This window comes from Micropterus dolomieu, linkage group LG03 (genome assembly GCF_021292245.1).
Source record: "Micropterus dolomieu isolate WLL.071019.BEF.003 ecotype Adirondacks linkage group LG03, ASM2129224v1, whole genome shotgun sequence".
Classification (NCBI taxonomy): Eukaryota; Metazoa; Chordata; class Actinopteri; order Centrarchiformes; family Centrarchidae; genus Micropterus; species Micropterus dolomieu.
In genome coordinates, this window is record NC_060152.1 from 26,886,153 (window position 1) to 26,904,085 (window position 17,933).

At 39.7% G+C, this 17,933-nt stretch overlaps 1 protein-coding gene across 2 annotated transcripts in view; it reads left to right on the forward strand.

Moving 5' to 3' along the window:
- The window catches only part of LOC123968828 (nuclear factor of activated T-cells, cytoplasmic 1-like), a 60,204-nt gene extending 52,426 nt beyond the window's left edge, over positions 1-7,778 (forward strand). For both annotated transcript variants that reach the window (XM_046045808.1, XM_046045809.1), the window contains exon 10: positions 5,938-7,778. In XM_046045808.1, the coding sequence (XP_045901764.1) occupies positions 5,938-5,993 (56 nt within the window). In that variant the 3' untranslated portion in view covers positions 5,994-7,778. The remainder of the gene's footprint in view (positions 1-5,937) is intronic.
- The last annotated feature ends 10,155 nt before the right edge of the window (positions 7,779-17,933 follow it).

Sequence of the window (17,933 nt, forward strand, 5' to 3'; positions counted from 1 at the left end):
TCTCTCCAGTAAGTTTGAGCTTTAGTTTGGCTTCCCCACCAAATCAATTTCACATGAAAGCAGTTCAGATGAGGTTTAACCTTAAGTCAGTCTTGCAGCCAGTCTCCTTTTGCTCTCTGTGAGCTCCTGCGTAGATTTGATGCCAGTGTTTGTCTGTGTTTATGTGAAACAGCTTCTATGACTCCGACTTACTTCCTCAAATGCTGCTGAGAGTCGGAGTGCCACAATAGAAGGAAGCTAAGCAACCTCCTCTTTCTCACAATCCTGATGTGCTACTACACGAGGTATAAGTAAGCATAGGAAATATCTCCCTTTGCAACAGTGTGAAGGTTTTGACCCGAACACAGCTGCAGTTTATTCATGTAGTGAAAGTGAGAGAAGTTCACGAAGGTGTTCTCTGCTCCTATGGCATCAAGAGACTCCCAGTGAGAACAGAAGTCCCTGGCAGGAAGCGTCCGTTACAACCTTGAGGTCAGAGGTCGTGTTTTGTATAGTCAGCTGAGGTGAGCCTGGAAGGTGTTGTCAGTCTTCGCCAGGTCATTGCCAGTCTGGCCTGATTTGACTAAGAGAGATTGTGTTACAACAGCAGGAACCTCTGAGAGGCTTTCAGGCCTCGAGGCTCAGTGTCTCACCAGACCATAGGGCATCCTCTGTTCCTCTGAGGAAGCTTGGTTGTTATTGAACCCCCATACCCAGCGCTCTCTCCTCTAATAATGCTAACTAAATCCCTAGTGCAGTTCAGGTTCCCACTGAAATCTCAGACTAGCCAAATGACACCATAAAGCCCCTGCTTGGATTACTAAATAAAAAGGAGGGCAGATTGCAGCGCCGTTACTTCTTCATTCTAATGTCAGTCAAAAATACATAGTCATTTCCACATTGCATGTGTTGTTTCTTTATTAATGCAAAGTAACTTTTTCTTATCACAACAGAGATTATTTGTAGAATCGCTGCCCACATATCCAATTTTGTAGTGATTCATAAAAAGGTGGGAATGGACGGTGATGGCGCAATGCCTTTGGTGTGAGAGACCCGGGTTCGATTCCTACTGTGACCCATCCACCACTGTGTCCCTGAGCGAGACACTTAACCCGTCATTGCTCCAGTGGGGTGCGACCTCTGACATGTATAGCAATTGTAAGTCGCTTTGGATAAAAACATTAGCTAAATGTATAAATGTAATGTAAGTTGGTGGAGACCAAAATCAAAGCAAAAAGGAGAGTTAATATTGGACTTACATTTGCCAGGTGGTCATGAATGATAATGTTGCTTCATATTTTCCTTAATTAATGTGTTAATATGCAACTGTTTGCTAACAAGTTCTCCATATTGATACTATGTCAGCAGGTGCCTAGATGACTGCAGCTAACTTTAGCCAACTTCATAGTCAGATGTTTTTACAGCGCTGGCAAAAGTCAGACAAAATGTCTAACCAGCATGCATTACGTTAAGTCAGTGCTGCAATGCGCTGCATGAAGTCAAACACTCCTAGTGTTTCGTTCAGCTTGCTTGTTTCTGCTACCCCAAGTTGCTGAAAAAAGTTATTGCATGTTTAATGATTTCTAGGTTTTAAAGCCTCTAAATCAATGTATTTTTGCATGTTGGGGTGTTAAAATGCAGAAACGTTCTCAGATTTACTTGTTCAGACCGACTGTATCAACAAATCCACATTATTCATTTCAATGAGACCACTGTCTGGGCAATCTTGGGTAACTATTGCTGAACTACTGTTACAACTTTAATGTTTACCATCTAATCATCAAGACAGAGGCTGAAATGACTGTCACCATGGTAACTTTCCACAGTTGTAAAATCCTGGCTCATAGTATTGTAAACTGCTGTGCAGGGTTTTGGCATCTGTTAAGCCTTCAAAATCAAGGTACTGTTACTCAAACTGGACTTTCTAGTTTAGACTGTATCTCCTCAGCACTACCTATAGCAACATGTCCACACCTACGCAGCCCCTCATGTTTTGTTTTTTTTTAAGCTGTGCTATTTTTGGTCTGAAAGCCTGCTGGGCCAAATGCTATGGTTGGTCTCAGGCAACCTGTCACACAAAAGGAAATTGTTTCCCACCTGTGCGTGTTACTTACTTACTTATAACTGAAATTTTTCTGTTTAGAAAAGTTGACCTGTACTGTATTGTTTATGCATTCCCTACACAAGCAGCATGCGCACTTGAAGTACTCCACCACCTCTTTTAACAGGTAGAAGCAAATCCTTTTCCATTGCGGATTATTTTAGCGAGGTCAACAGCCGTCATACCCTATGGAGACAGGAGTTCAACTTCAAGCCACTGCCAAATAACACTGGTAGGCCTTCACAAAGAAGCTGAATTGTCCATTGAACTGTTCAACATAGTTGGCATGGAGCAGTAAAGTAGTCATATTTCTGTGTCACTCTCACACCTGCCTGAAATAGATCTCCCAACCGCCCAGCCCTAAGTATAAGTCCTGACAGGTCCGGACTGCGGTTTACCGATTGCACTGGCACTACAGCTAATAAAGGATGTCACTCTGTTTAACTATGACTAGCAGGGCACATTTTTATTTTGTTTTTTCAGCAGGGGAATATTTGGAGTGCAGTTTTCCGCTGTTTTTGTTTATTCATGAGTGGGATCCTCCCAGTTACAGCTTTCCATTATTAACTTGGCCAACTGAAAAAAAGAAAATAAGTTTCCAATGCTGTTGAGAGGGACGCCAGGCCAGGGAGAGTTCATTTATGTACATATCTGATAATAAAACATATTGGTTTGCATCATTATTGCGTAACATAACGTAGCATTATTTTTACAATAGTACATAGAGATCATTAAAGTGAATAATAACTAGTTTTACAAGGCTTAGTTTACAGTGGAGATCGTGTACTATAACCTCGCCTGTCCATATTATGTAAGAGGCTGAATTTTTTGGAGCCAAATTCCACTCTGAACTAAATGTTCCTCAGCATGTGTGGCTGCTTTCCCTGATTCTGCATATTTGTGGTTATCTAGTCACTTCATGGAAGGTGGTACCGACTCAAAAAATAAAGAGATGTCATGTGGGAGAATTTGACTTAAAAGGAAAAACAGAAAATAATGCATTGACTGAACAATAACACCTGGGGACTCATTACAGGAAAGAAAATCCAACTTTCAATCATAACCTTTGAATCATAAAATAAAGGTGTTCATGTTCTTCCCCATCTTCATTGTAATTACCATACAGACCTAACAACAGTGGTGCTGCCAGTGTTGGCAATTATTATTAATTTAGGACAATTTAGGAACTTAGGATTCCTTACTAAAGAAATTAGCACATTCCTGTAATAGCTAAATTCATATCCTAAGATAGTATTCTCCCCTAAATTCAGTTAGAAAACATGTTTATGTAATACCAAAAAATTCTAAATGTTATTCTAAACTGAGAAAAGATGGGACTTCAGTTTCTGTAAGGAGGCCTGGACCTAGGTTAATTTGTCAGTTTTTTGTTTTGTTTAGTTTTTTGTCAAAAATGAATCAAAACATTTGAACTAAACAAAATTGAATGACGAAAGTAAAGCAAACTAAATGCATCTGATGAACTGTTGTCAAAGCCAATTTGTGGAGTTTAAAATATAGCATGTGCACATTCACCGTCATTACCTGTGCATCTGTTTATCTCTCAGTCATTCAGGTTTCATCAACTGTTCTTTTAAAATTTCTGAATTTCCCAGAAGTTGTTGCAACTAGTGACAAGAGCTAACCCATTAAACAGCTATAAATAGCAGCTTGGTGTTGTCTTGTGGTGTAACAGTTGGCCACATCCTGTTTCTGAGATTCTCACATTGTACAGGGGCTAGTGTTTTACCTTTCCTCTCTCTTTATCACTTGTTTCTTCAGAATGGAACATCATCGTTCAAGCCAATGGAAAATATTAGTTGATAAAGCGCAGCAAAATAAAACTGCAGTTAATATGTGGGCGGAAGAGACGTCACTATTTTTTACAGTGACTGAAAAAAAGAAAGGAGGCAACTGCTTTCTCTGTGAGAAAAATAAAGGGTAAATTTGTGGCTTTTTGCTGCCAAGCTGTTGGGTTTTCCCTTTCCCTCTTCAGATTAACCTGGAGCTGTTTTCTCACCTTGGCTAACAGAGAAGAGCGGAGACATTAAAATTTGATCATTTAATTGTTACATGTGCCTGCACTTCCTTTATGTCTTGTGATGGCAGAGCTAAAAATAAACTCAGCGTGTAAATGCCTGTTTAGGCTGGAGTGGAACAGCATTGAAAACAGCCAGCATTGTTGGCACAGGTGGGGTTTTTCCAATGGGAGTTCCTCCTGTTTAGGGAGGTGAGTCCTAACCAACCTGTGTGTGTGTGTGTGTGTGGTAAATAGGTGGGTGTTTGGCTGCATTTTAGAAAGCTGGGCATGACACTATTGGTGTGTGGCCTACGTCTTTAAAAAAGTGCAATCTGTGACACATTATTTATTTTTGTTTCCATCCTTGGAATTATGTGTTGATATTGCTGCAGAGTTTCTACACTTCATTTACCAAAGATTAGTACAGCTGACATCAGCACCGTAGCCATTCAATATTCCATTGTACCAATAACAATTCACAGCATTGAAATGTTTGGGTATTAAAAGGACTGCATCGTGTTTTTATTTAGTGATGTTTTTGTCTTGATCAGTGCAGATGCTTCACCATTCACCAAACAGTATCAAGTGATAACAGACTGCAGGCCTACTTTGGGCCTCAGAGTGGGTGGACTTCCTGTCTCGCCTCCTAACTGCGGATGGTGATTTCACCAGACTCTCTCGCTCTGTCTCTGTCTGCATCAGCCCACTTTATCACGGCAAGCTCTATGACTCCAGAGCTTCTTGTTTGCGTTAAGCCACAGGGCTCAAGGTCCTCGCCATCTTCATGGTCACTTCCCTCTGTTTTGCCAAAGAACATAAAGCAGATAAAGGCAGGGGACAGATCTGTGCCTGTCCGACTGTGGGAAAGGCGCGGGCACAGGAAGTAGTACAGGAAAGACAAGACTGCTTAAAAACAGAGATGTGTATGGGGCTGATATGAGTTTTAAAGGCTGGTAACAACAATGATATGTTTGGATTGCAGCTACTGATATCCAGTATTTTTCAACTTGTCCACATCTATGCCAAATATTCAGTGCAGTATTGCCTCATGTAACATTATTTATCACAGGATAAAAGCACTAAAGGGTTACATCGTCTTCAGTCAAAGTTTCAAGTGTTTTCTTTAAGGAAAAGCAAATGGCACATGTGATGTAACTGGATGGAAGGAACATTTTAAACTTACAAACTAAACATGATTCATATTTATCCTGTGGTCAAACAGAGGCCTTAGATACACACATTTGTACTAATTGCTTTTGTTTCACCTGTCAGGGATCATGGCACGGATTTTACTGCTATGGGGGCCTGGGTCAAGAATGAACTGCTGGGCTCCTATTAATGCCCCCGTACCTCCCACTCCCACTTTTATTTGGTGTTTTACTTCTATGAATAGATAAACCATTAAAAAGAGAATGATCAAATGATCAATTAAAGCCATAGAGACCAATATTTCCTGATGTTTAGTCTCTAGTACCTAACACTTCCTATAATACAAGATAGCGTCTTCCACTAAACCATCTTGGTTTTCCGACTTAAATCTGTTGTTGTACCCGGTCATGTAGGGTGTGACGTCATTCCCAGCTCCAAATTCTGAGGTAGATGGAGTGCAGCATTAGACCGTCTCTGTCTGGCCAATGCTCACTTCTTTCAAACTCCCTGGGGCAGTTCCTCACTTTGCCTGGTTGGAAATCCAGCCTTGGCCAAGACAACCATCCTATCACAAGCCTCACCTCTGTAACTTCTAGGCCACCTCTCTACATTAAATGTAAGTGTTAGAATGATGTGAATTGCTATTCAGCGTGACTAGTAACAATTTGCAACCTCTTATTTCTTTCCACAGTTAATGAGATCATCAGGAACGACCTCTCCAGCATTTCTGTGAACACTCACGCATAGACGTCCAGAAATCTTCTGCAGCAGCACACACACACGCTGAAAGCAATGTCATCAACAAAAAGAGGACAAAAACAAAGAGAGAGATCCAGATGATGAAGAATAAAGTTTTGACCAGGATCTCCCGCTTAACTATCGTTACCATCAGCTCCTCCTCTCTCAAAGACTCGCTGCAGACTTATATTGACAATCACTGGCAAGCTCCATTTGAATAAACAGATGAATGTTATATTTACAAAAAGGGAAGTGATATCAGGGGCAAAGACGACTACACTTGCCTTAATTCACAGCAGATGTTCTTTAGTGGACCAAACAGCTCAATGAGACTAAATTATAATCTTAATTTCGAGTGTGATCTGTATGTTAATGCATGGACAAGCTAATGGGTCTGTAAGTGTCATGCTTCCTCACCTTGGTTCATTTGTTTGTGCCGTCAGTCCGCAAAAACCGAATTGGTGCCTTACAGCAGTGATATTGACAGTAAACAACAGCAGAAGTCACACAAATGCAAATGGTTTATTCTAACCCAAAGTGGAAGTTTTTATATGACATTTTTGTATCATTTCAATGATTTGTTTACAGGGAAACAGAATAAAAGGCTGGAAAAATGTAGGGAGTATGTGAATAGATTAGAATTGTATTTTTTCTTGCTTCCTCATTATTATCTAATTGTTCATTTATACTGAATGCTATTGTATGATATTCTTTTGTATAAACATGTATTTGAAAATGTACTTCTGTATGCCTTATCCTTATATCATGCAGTTTGCTATTTAGCTTTCCCTTTTTTCCCCATTTGTCTTCCCCTGATATGATTTGTACCATTTCTAATATCCTACATTATCCTTTTCACCTTAGTGCCTATTTTTTTTTATCATCCTGTCTCGGTCTTCCAGTCCTCCCACCCAAACCATGACGTAATGATGCACAGACAATCAGAGAAATATATAGTACATATCCTATAACATCCATTCCTGGTTGCGGGGGATTATAAAGGCAGGTATCAGAGTTTTCTTCTCCCCCAGCTATAAGGCAGTTGAACAAAGGTATGCTTACCTGCTGTATCTGAAAAAGAATACTCCTGGACAATATATATTTGTTTGTTACTTCTTGCACTGCAGGTTTGCATGTAAATAGGCACAGGGATAATCTAAGTATGCCACAGGCTCAGCTTTACTCGTCATTTGGGTGATTCCACTGAGGAGTTGGCAGGACTGTTACTTACTGCTGGCAATAATTGATCTGAGTAAACCAAAGGATTTTATCTTTGGTGAAATTATTGTCCAAGTTTCCTTTTTCTGTCGGAGACTTTAGCGTAGAGCGGCTCCCCGTACAAAAAAAAGACATTATGCACTTTACTGTAGAAACAGAGCAGGTTTTCTTTCTTCCAGACCAAATAATGTAGATTGATTTCCACTGTCGCGTCATAAACGTACCAACATTGACTCTTCTTCCACACAGCAGCCGTCTTTCCACATGATCTATCTTTTGGAGCATGCACATCGTACTAACGTTGGGGTTCATTTAGCTGACAGTAGCTTACAATATAGCTTCCTAGTACATTTTTGGAAATATAATAGCATGACTATGAATAAGGTTTCTATTTTGTGCCTTACTCTCTCTTTCTTGGCTATAAGGTCATTGCAACTCTATAATGCTTTTCTGTGTAGGCACAAGGTGAAACATATTTCTCTTTAATATGAAATATTTATGAAAAATGAAATGTGTTCAAAGTGCATTTAATGTGTTCTCAACAATGAATTAATAAATGGCATAATGGTGACCATACATAACAAAAGTTCTCAATTATTTTGTTTTTTTATTCATGTGTGAATAGGTACAGGACTGATTCTGTGAGCCTTTTCATATTACCTTTTTAAACTAAAACTAATATATATATATATATATATATATATCAGTTGGTAAAGGTTTCTCTCCCCTTTTTCCTCAATTTATACTTAAAGTATTATTTGACTATAACATGCATGACCCATATGGCTGTGCTTTAGTTGTAAGGCCTTTACATTAACTTGGATGAGTGATTTTCTTGTGTTATATAGCATGACCTTAGTAAAACTCAAGACTGTTCCAACCTGGACCTATATCCCTAATAAAACCTGAAATGGAGACAGTGGACACTGACAAGAGTAGGGAAAAGTATATTTCTTTCCCTCACTTTTTTTATATACAATATCATGTATCATGCTGATTTTTGAACGGACTTTTACATGCAATTACTGATATCCTGTGTTTAGTTTTACTTCATTATAATTCTAATTGCTACAAAATGTAGTTGTACTTACTGGTGTTTTGGTGTGGGTTTTACTTCTTACAATTTTTCCTATGTGCTTGCCAGCAAAGAGTGCATTTAATCTATCAATCAATAGATGGTATTTGGTGTTGTGTACTTTTGTTTCAATCTGAAATACACACAAACCTAAACTGTACTAAGCAGAATAAAAATGCAACAAGCTGCTGACATGCCAAGTACAAGCAGAGGCCTGTGTGTTTTCCGGTGAGTATTGTTAGTGGTGGCTAGTTATGAGTGAAACAGCTCCTCGCCATGGGAGCTGTGCCACGCTCCTGTGTACCACCTGCCAGTCCTCCAGACTTTTTCCATCCAGCAAAGTTATGAAGCGCCCATCCCCATAGTGACAGAAGGCAGGCCTAGGCGGTGCTCCCCTGTACGACTGTGGTAAGCCCAAAAATAGCCCCACTATTTACAGATGCAATCACGCCCCTTTTTCCTGGCACCCTGTTCTTCTTACCTTAGTCTTCCTCTGACAGTGCCGTACCCTTTGACACAGTGGGGAGATGACTCCAGGCCATAATTTCCACTGAAAACTAAACTAAATACAATATACATGATGTGAAAACAAATGGACTTTTAAAATCTATGTTTAAAGACCTGCACATAGCAATGCACATTCTTAAAATACTTTGTGGAATCCAAGAATTTAGAATTTTCTTTACAATATTTGAGTCTTAACAGTGAACTAATGCTTGCTTAACTGAAAGCGCAAAAGGTTTATCTGCTTTAAATTTGCTGTATATATTTATTATTATTTATATATATATTTTTACCTTTTACATTTGTGTAAAGCACTCTGAGCTGCATTTCTTGTATGCTTATTTGTCCTCCTATCCTACCAAGAGTTAGATGAGTTTGATACCACTCTTTTATTTGTCGGATAAATACAAAGCTATGGCCAGGAGAGGGTTAGCTTAGCATAAAGACTGGAAATGTACGAAACAGGTAGCTTGGTTCTGTGCTAATGTAACAAAATGCGCTTACCAGGTAACTAACCCGTAATTTCTTGAGCCATACAAAACTGAGATAACGTGAGTGGTTTTTACAAGCGGTTATTAAAATGAAATGAAATATCTTTTTTTTTGTCTACTACAGCATGCATATCTCCCCTGTAAATCACTTTGTTCACCTTTGAGAAAACACCAGAAACCAAAAGCAAGAAATGTATATTTTATATTTTTTGCTTTTATGATGATACGCCCTAGTTTGGTATTACACCTAACCTAATTTCGATACAGCCAATCAAATCTTACATAAGCAGTAATGTCAGCCTTCTATCGGAGCAGACTGAGACAACTTGACAAGTGTCCAGACACACAGAGGAAACGTGCACTGCTGACATCAGTTTGCAGGCTAGATAGTTAATAAGCTGCTCAGCTGCAGCACAGTAAACAGCAGCTAAATGTACCTACAAACGTCACTTAGGTCTGGTTAGATTCTGGTGTGGTCCTTAATCTTCAAAACCACAAACAACAATGCTGTCCGACATTTGGGCTACCCAAGTTTGTTTATCTTGTTTCTCGTTCTCTTAGTAACACTCAGCAGTTAGCACAGCTGTTCTCTTAGTAACACTCAGCAGTTAGCACAGCTGCTGTCAATCAAATACAAATACTGACACGCCCCTCCAACTGGTTAAGACAAAAAGGAGCATTTCTTATATTTCCCTAAAAGCTTAAATGTTATTTTTTTATACAAAAAGGGATGACTAAATATGACTTCAGTTGGTTAGTTGCAGTAACTTCCTGCTACTTTCCTCTCAGGATATAATGAGATACAACATGTCAGATGTGAGCTTGCTAGTCAGCTAGTCTGTAACTTTGGACAGAGCCAGGCTAACAATTTCTATTATTGTTTCTATATTATAAGCTAACATTACATTTATTCATTTAGCTGACGCTTTTATCCAAAGCAACTTACAATTGCTATACATGTCAGAGGTCACACGCCTCTGGTTAAGTGTCTTGTTCAGGGTCACAGTGGGGGATTGAACCCAGGTCTCTCACACCAAAGGCATAGTCTTATCCATTCCGCCACTTTTCCCAGTAACTAAGTAGTGTAACTAATTACTTTTCTAAAACGGTAATAGGCTATTATTACTAGCTACTAAGGCAAGTAACGCTGCGTTATTCGTCACTGAACACACCATCCTTGACGTAAATCCACGACTGTGTGACAGCTCAGCAGGACCGGACTTTGTTGTTCATGTCCGCTGATAGCCAAAACTAAAGGAAGAATGGTGAACAAGGGAGAGAGACGTTCTTTCCAAGTAGCTACTGCCATTATTGTGTCACAGTCTAAGATGCAAAGAACATTTTTGTCTATTGTAAACTCTGTGCGACCAGCAAAATGCTTTCAACTGTGAACAATTCTACACCTGATTTATTGAAGCATCTGCTGAAGCAGCACAGTGACGTGAAACTTACAGAAAGAAACTCCGGCAGCTACTGTCACTGCTACTACTGATGCTCAGACTCGTCGGGAGAGAGTGGTGTTAATGCTTAAAAATCACGTTTTGTAACTACTGAATACTGCTCTTATTAACAGGCTGCATGTGCAGTAAAACTGCTGTTTAAAAGTCATGATTTACTTGCTTTACTTTTTTATTTCAGCCGGTGGCGTAAAGAAACGTTAGACCTAGGCTATCCCTATGCTTTGTAAAAACCACACTTCTTGCTGCTGTTATGGATATGATATTAGTTAAAAAGTCGAGAGAGACTGCTTTGTTTGGGGGTGTTTCCCATAATTAGCCTATAATTTGGATAATTATCAACAAATTTTCCAAATTTTTACCAGGCATATTTAAAATAATTTTTGATTAAAGAGGTGTATTGAGGAGCATATATTCCTGCAGCACCTCCTGGCTCACTCCCTCTCTCTCTCTCTCTCTCTCTCCCTCTCTCTCGTGAACACCGCTGCACAAACCTGTCCAACATTAGAATTCCCCCACCTCCATTCTGCGGGAAACACTGGAAAGTAATATAGTAACGTAACTAGTAACGTAACTAATTACTTTTATCACCCAGTAATAAGTAAAGTAATAATATTATATATATTGTAATAAGTAACTGGTAATATATTACAATTTCTGAGTAACTTGCCCAACACTGGTGTTTTGTTTGATATTGAAAGGACAAATATGAGAGGTGTTAATCTTCTCATCTTATTTTTGGCAAGAAAGTGAAGATGCATGTTTTCAACAATGTGCCGTATAACTAAGAGCTTGAATGATTGTGTTACAATAAGAGTTTGAGAGAATACAACTTATGCCATGTTGTTGGAAATAAGATGCATGCATATGCCTGCATTTACTGTTTTCATCAAGACCATGGTTCGAATTACGGGTAGGATTGGGTGGGTCTGACCCCCCTAGTTAAGGCTTGGACCCCGCCAAAAGAGGCAAAACCAACAGTTTAGGGGAGGATTTCTTACCTGTATTTGTAAATATTACACAATATTTCCCATACTCATGCCTTATATTCAAGAATCTTGAAATAGTATTTCAGACACCCCTAAAATGGACCGTACCATTTCCTAACATTGGCGCTAGTAGAACGTCTTGTCTGTCTGCATCAGTCGCAACGCAGCTGCTCCAGTCCGGTGCATCATACGCTAATGGAGACGCAGCAGGTTAATGTCAGTAGTTAACTATCTAGCTGCTTTAATACACTTAACTTTCCTACCTTCAGACATTCGTAATTAGCATTTCATTTACTTAAAATTAGTTATCTGATGTTAGCTAGCTGTGAGCCCACCCTATCATTTCATTATAACTATGTAATTTAATGTTATTTAGGCTAATTGTCAGCTACCCCTGGTGCTTGGGCGTGAGCAGTGAAATTGGGGATTAGTTACTGTAGAGATACATTTTTACATCAATATAGAGTTTATTATTTCATATGAAGTCTTTTGTGTCCTTTCACAATAAACATGGCATTTGTTTTAACTCTGGAATTCCCAAAAATTCCCAATTCCCCAACAACAGTGTATGACGCATATTACATCATTCACAGTCAATATGAGCAAGAGGAAAGGAGATATTTGCTAAAAAAGAGTAAGTTGAAACTTTAAACTAGGTATTAGAGATAATCATGCAGACTGTATTTTAGGTGTCTTTAGTTCTGTATCAACATTGTGTGGGTTTGTTTTGAGCGTTCATGTTGGTTCGCTGTTGTATGTCTGACTTGCTGGAAGTTTTGCTCTAGAATACTTGGTGACCTCTGACTACAAAAGTTGTTGTGTGGTATGGGGAACCCATGAACTGGTGTAAGTTCATCATCTACAGACTGATGACATTAGTTAAATAAACAAGGATATTGTAAGCATTGTAATATTTTAGTTCACTGAGGCCCGCGCCTGTGCTGTACTGGGTTTCTTTTGGACCTGGAAAAAAAGTTAACCCCCCCTGTTGTCACTGTATAATTTGCACCCTGCTTAAGACTGATAGGCACAGCATAGCTCTACGGCAGCATTTGTATTTCAGTGCGCCGGGAAAATCGTTTTATTGCACTTGTTATCTGATACTGACAAGAAGTTTTAATAATCATGCTTGCTTTAATTATTAGAAATTACAAATGTATAGGTAGCTAAGGCCTCTCTGAGGACTCCATGAGCTGCTGATATGGCGTACAAATAACTTCTTGGTAATGTGCAAGATGTGTTCTTCTCCTAAGTTCAAACAAAGTTAGATTTTTTCCTGCTGGAAATTTGATGTGTGTGTGTGTATGACTTCCTATTTCTATGATTGCAGTGATTTTTAAACACATATAGAGTGTCACAAATGAGTAATTTGCACACAGCTGTCTCATGCACACAGGAGCTGTGTATGGATTCCACTGATTGCCTGACCAAATGATCAAATTACTTGATTGACTAATGATCTGACTGACAGGCTGACTTGCTGACAGACGCACTGAACGACTGAGTGGTAGACTAACCAACAGACAGAGACTCTGCCACTCGATGACCACAGCATCCCCACAGCGCAGACAACGGCTCATACAAGCAATTGTGCCATTTACACCACAGGGGTCCACGTGCACACAACACCTGGCATATGGCACAACTTCGAAGTTTCATTGTGCCGATTTATAGTGTCTTTACGGCCCTGCTTCCTCTCCCATTGTATTCCCACAGAACTCTTGATTTGGACTTTTATAAAGTGAGTGCATAGGCACAGCGCTGGAGCTCCTGCCCTCGTCTTTCATCAGCCATCTGCAGTCAGTAAATCCTCAATATACCTCTGTTATGAAGGGCATGTTGAGAGAACCATGGGGGTGGTTTTAAGAGATGCTTTAAGAGATAATTGCTTGACCATACTGAGGGACCTTTGATAGTTTCATCCCATAAGCTAGGTCTACATTTGATCTTTCCTGGCCCCTTGAGTCCATTTTTGTGATATTTTTTTCTTCAGAGACATATGTCAGATGTCTATAAACAGTCCGTCTTATCAATTACCTTTAGGATGATAAAGAAATGATGAGGACCATATGTGTATAGATTTGAGCATGTGTTTACATGTGTTTTCTCAATCTCTTTAGGGTGGGGTTTTTGGGCTCCACAGGTGTACATGGACCCCTTTCATGGGACTGTTTCACATGTGACAGGACCAGCAGATGACCCGCTAATATGCTGACATGGTCACATCGTTGCGGACCCACAGACAAATCACCTTTTTAAAAGACACTTTAAGAGACGCTCAGAAAGGCAACCAGATGGGCCCTGGAAAATCTTGTGCCGTCTTTTATTCTCCACCTGCAATCATTCAGCTTGATTCACTTTCTTTTTTTGTGATGCGTGAAATGTTGTGCAAGGATTTATCAAATTTAGCGGTGGGACAGATGTTTGCGCTTAAGAAATGTGAAAAGTGAGAATTATCTTTTAAGTGTCTGTTTATAATCACAACACATGAGTTCTCTAGTCGTAACATCAAAGCTGATGTCTTCCACACCCCTTTCTAGTTCACTCTGAGAGCTCTGTTTCTAAATAATAAAAAAAAACTCCAAGACATCCTAAGCAATCATTTTTCCATTGTTTGCTGTAAATGTTTCAGTACATATGCAGAATGTTTATGTTGAAGTACATTGTAGCACACATTAGGGATGCTCTTAATGGGCTACAGTAAAAGCCCTTGCTAGTCAAGAGTTCAGGCAGGTGCAGACTCTTACAGTAGATAAAGGAGCCTGGCACTGGAGATGAGTTCACGACAATCACTGTGAGGCTTTTAGACGCCTTCTCCAAGCTCAATCTTCATTTCCCCTGACACTGATTTTGCAATAAGGATCCGGAGAAAAGGGGAATGTCCATCTATTCATTTTAATGATCCCTCATTATTGACTGCTGGCAGGGAGGGGGCGGGCAAAGGTAATGATTCTTTGTCTTTGCTGGCCAATCACTCCTCTTAAAGGAATAAGACTCTAAATAAGGCCACTAATGGATGCCCAGTATGACCCAAAGCTGACCCCGCATGCAACCCATGCAGACTGACTTCCCGACATGAAGGAGTGAGGAATTCGCTGCTTTATAGTTATTTCTCTTTTATTACTGGGTTGGTTATGATTTTTCCAAATGGAAAGAGGGAATTGTAATCAAAAACATCTAACAACAAATTCCATGTGTTCTACAAATATTGATATATTTTTTTAAAAGTATATCACTGAAGCCATGATTTTGGGCATGCTTTTTCTTGCAGATTATCAAAGAAATAGTTTGGCATTCTGAAAAGATAGCTTACTTGCTTTATTTTATTAAAGAGCTGGTATTATGGTTTTTGGCTTTTTCCCTCTCCTTTATTGAGTTATATATCTTTTTTATGCATGTACTAGGTCTGGAAAGTGAAAAAGCCCAAAGTCCACACCAAAGGGAGTTCCCATCTCCCACAGAAAACACTGCTCTGAACTGCCTGAAAACAGCTCGTTTGTAGTCCAGCCTTTACTTCCCTTTCTTGTGACGTCACAATGAAAATACGTGTCATAATGCTCGCTGAGCGACTAGTCCAACACGCCCTCAAAAACACCGGTGGAAAAACAATGAGCTGCAGCACACCTCTCCTCTCCCTTCCAAAGACTAGCTACCCTCCAAGCAGTCAATGGACATGAAGTTGTTACTGTGATGTAGAGACAGAGCTCAGTTAAAACTTTATGGATGAAAGATACTTTTGTTACAGATTAATAACTCACCACTCTGAAACTCTTGCTCCAGTCCAAATTGCCAACCTGGTCTGCAACATGTAGCCTACAGCTGAATCGAAGCTGTTTACCATCTTTTCGCTGACCTGCCTTTCTCTGCTTCTGATTGGCTATTACCAGCCTTTCGCTACCCCAACCTTCTCTGCTTCTGATTGGCTAGTAGTCCTTAACTAGGAATTGTGCATGTGCAACTCCCAACAAAGATCATTTAGAGACAAGATGTATCACTCCATAGCTAAAACAAAGCCTTCAACACAGGGTGAAAAGAGGAGCTGCAGCAATGTGCAGTATGACAAAAATATGGTGTTTTTTGAAAATTAAACCATGTAAACCTGTTCTGGTACAACCCCTAAATAGGATTTTGAACCTGAAAATGAGCATAATACTACCTCTTTAAATAGGAAGATCAATACCGCTCATATTTATGTGTGTGAGGTAAATATGAGGCTACAGCTAGCAGCCAGTTAGCTTAGCTTAGCCCAAAGACTGGAAATAGGGGGAAACAGCTAGCCTGGCTTTGTCCAAAGGTAACAAAATCCGCCTTCAGCACCTCTGAATCGCACTAATTGTTTAATCTTTACAAAAAACAAATGTTTTGGTTTGGCAAAGTTGTTAGACAGAGTAATGCTAGCTGTTTCCCCCTGTTTAGTCTTTGTGCTAAGGTAAGCTAAATGGATGCTGTGTGTTTACCATACTGAAGGGGTATCATACTTCTCATACATTTCTCAAAATGCTGAACTGTTCTTGGAAAACGTTTTCCCACGACATTTTTTCATATCCAGACATTTTATCTGCACCCACCACATATTTATCACATATTGATTTAGATGCCTTCAGCAAAATGACTCTAAGGACTTGCAAGATAGTGGTCTTACATTTTAGAGCTCACAAGGAGCAATGATAGCAACATATTTAGCCTTTATGCATGCCGTGTGTGTGTGTGTGTGTGTGTGTGTGTGCACGCGCACGTGTGTCTGTGTGTACATCTCAGCCAGTCTGTCATCAGTCTGTCAAGGTAATGAACCCTACTTTACTGCAGCCTCCAACAGCTCTTTAAGGCATACTTCACACCACTGAAGAAATACACTCAGGTATTAGTTGTTTTGCCTGGATGGTCCGCTGGATGATGGGTGGGCGGGGATGTTATTAGGAGCATTCATCTACAAGGCTCCCCAAGCCATACTATACTAAAACTGACCACAAGACAACCCTATCATCCTCAAAGATTACCTGTCTCCTGCACTGTATATGAATGTTTTATCATAAAAGCTTTTCTTTTTTGCTAAGTGCCTCCTTGAGTGTTTGCTTTTAACTTTTGATTACTTTACGTCTTGTTGCAAAGAAGAAAAAAGAAAAATACCCGGGCCCATTTGAATATAATGGACTTAACGGGAAAGGTAGTCTCTTATGCTTCAGTGGTGTAATCCAACACAGTGGGTGTGAAAAAGTTTGCACCAAGTGGTAGTTGCAGTGCCTTGGAGTTGCATTAGTTTTTATCTTGACATTGTCAAAGTGGGCCAAGCAGGTGGAGTGAGTCAAGGGAGAAAACAGACATGACACAATCATATAAATAAAACAGTATGGCAGGCTTTGTATAGAATCCATATGTTTCCGTTTGTGGGGAAATATAGGATGTCATGCATTACAGTGTAAAAAGACTCATTTACAACCATTAAAGGCAGGCCAATTCAACATCTCTGCTTTTGATGTGGTGGATCACATCTCATTTGGCTCTTTTTATATATGATAGCTGAGTTTCTCTTTTATATAGTCATGAGTCATTTAGAAGAAAAAATATTTTTCTCTCATTTGGTCTAGACGTTGAGGTTTTTAAGCCCTTAGCCACCCCCACCCCCTCCTACTACCCTAGGTTTTACCAGACGTCGCGTTGTGAGAGGGGAATGGTCGATTGCATAACGGAAGGCGAGACTTGATCGTTCCTGGCCTTCTCACAAAATTCAATCATTCTCTGGATACTCCAATCCCATGACGGCCCATTAAAGAGCAGCGCGGGCTAGGATTTCCCCTCATGTGTTTTAAATTGAAATTACGGTCACAAAGTCTGCCATATGCATGAATCGAAGAAGACATGGAGCTTGGGGAAAAGGAGATATCAAAATAGTTGGACTGAAGAAAAGAAAGAGGCAGACAGAAAGATAAGGAAGACTGCAGTCCCCCCCCCCCACCCCTCATTATTGTGTTTGTTATTGTTACCCGTGTCATCCTGCCACCCACATTCATATTGAGCAAACTGTCCACCTGTCGAATCTCAATGCATTTGGATCATTTCATTATGTTTAAGAATAAAAATGTGACCTAATATTGAATGTTTTCCCAAACTCTGATATTAAGCTATTGCTAAAATCATTTCAAACAGGTCTATGGCTTTTAAACTCAGCACACCATAACTCATACAAACCACAGGAAGAGATAAGCAGAATAGATGAA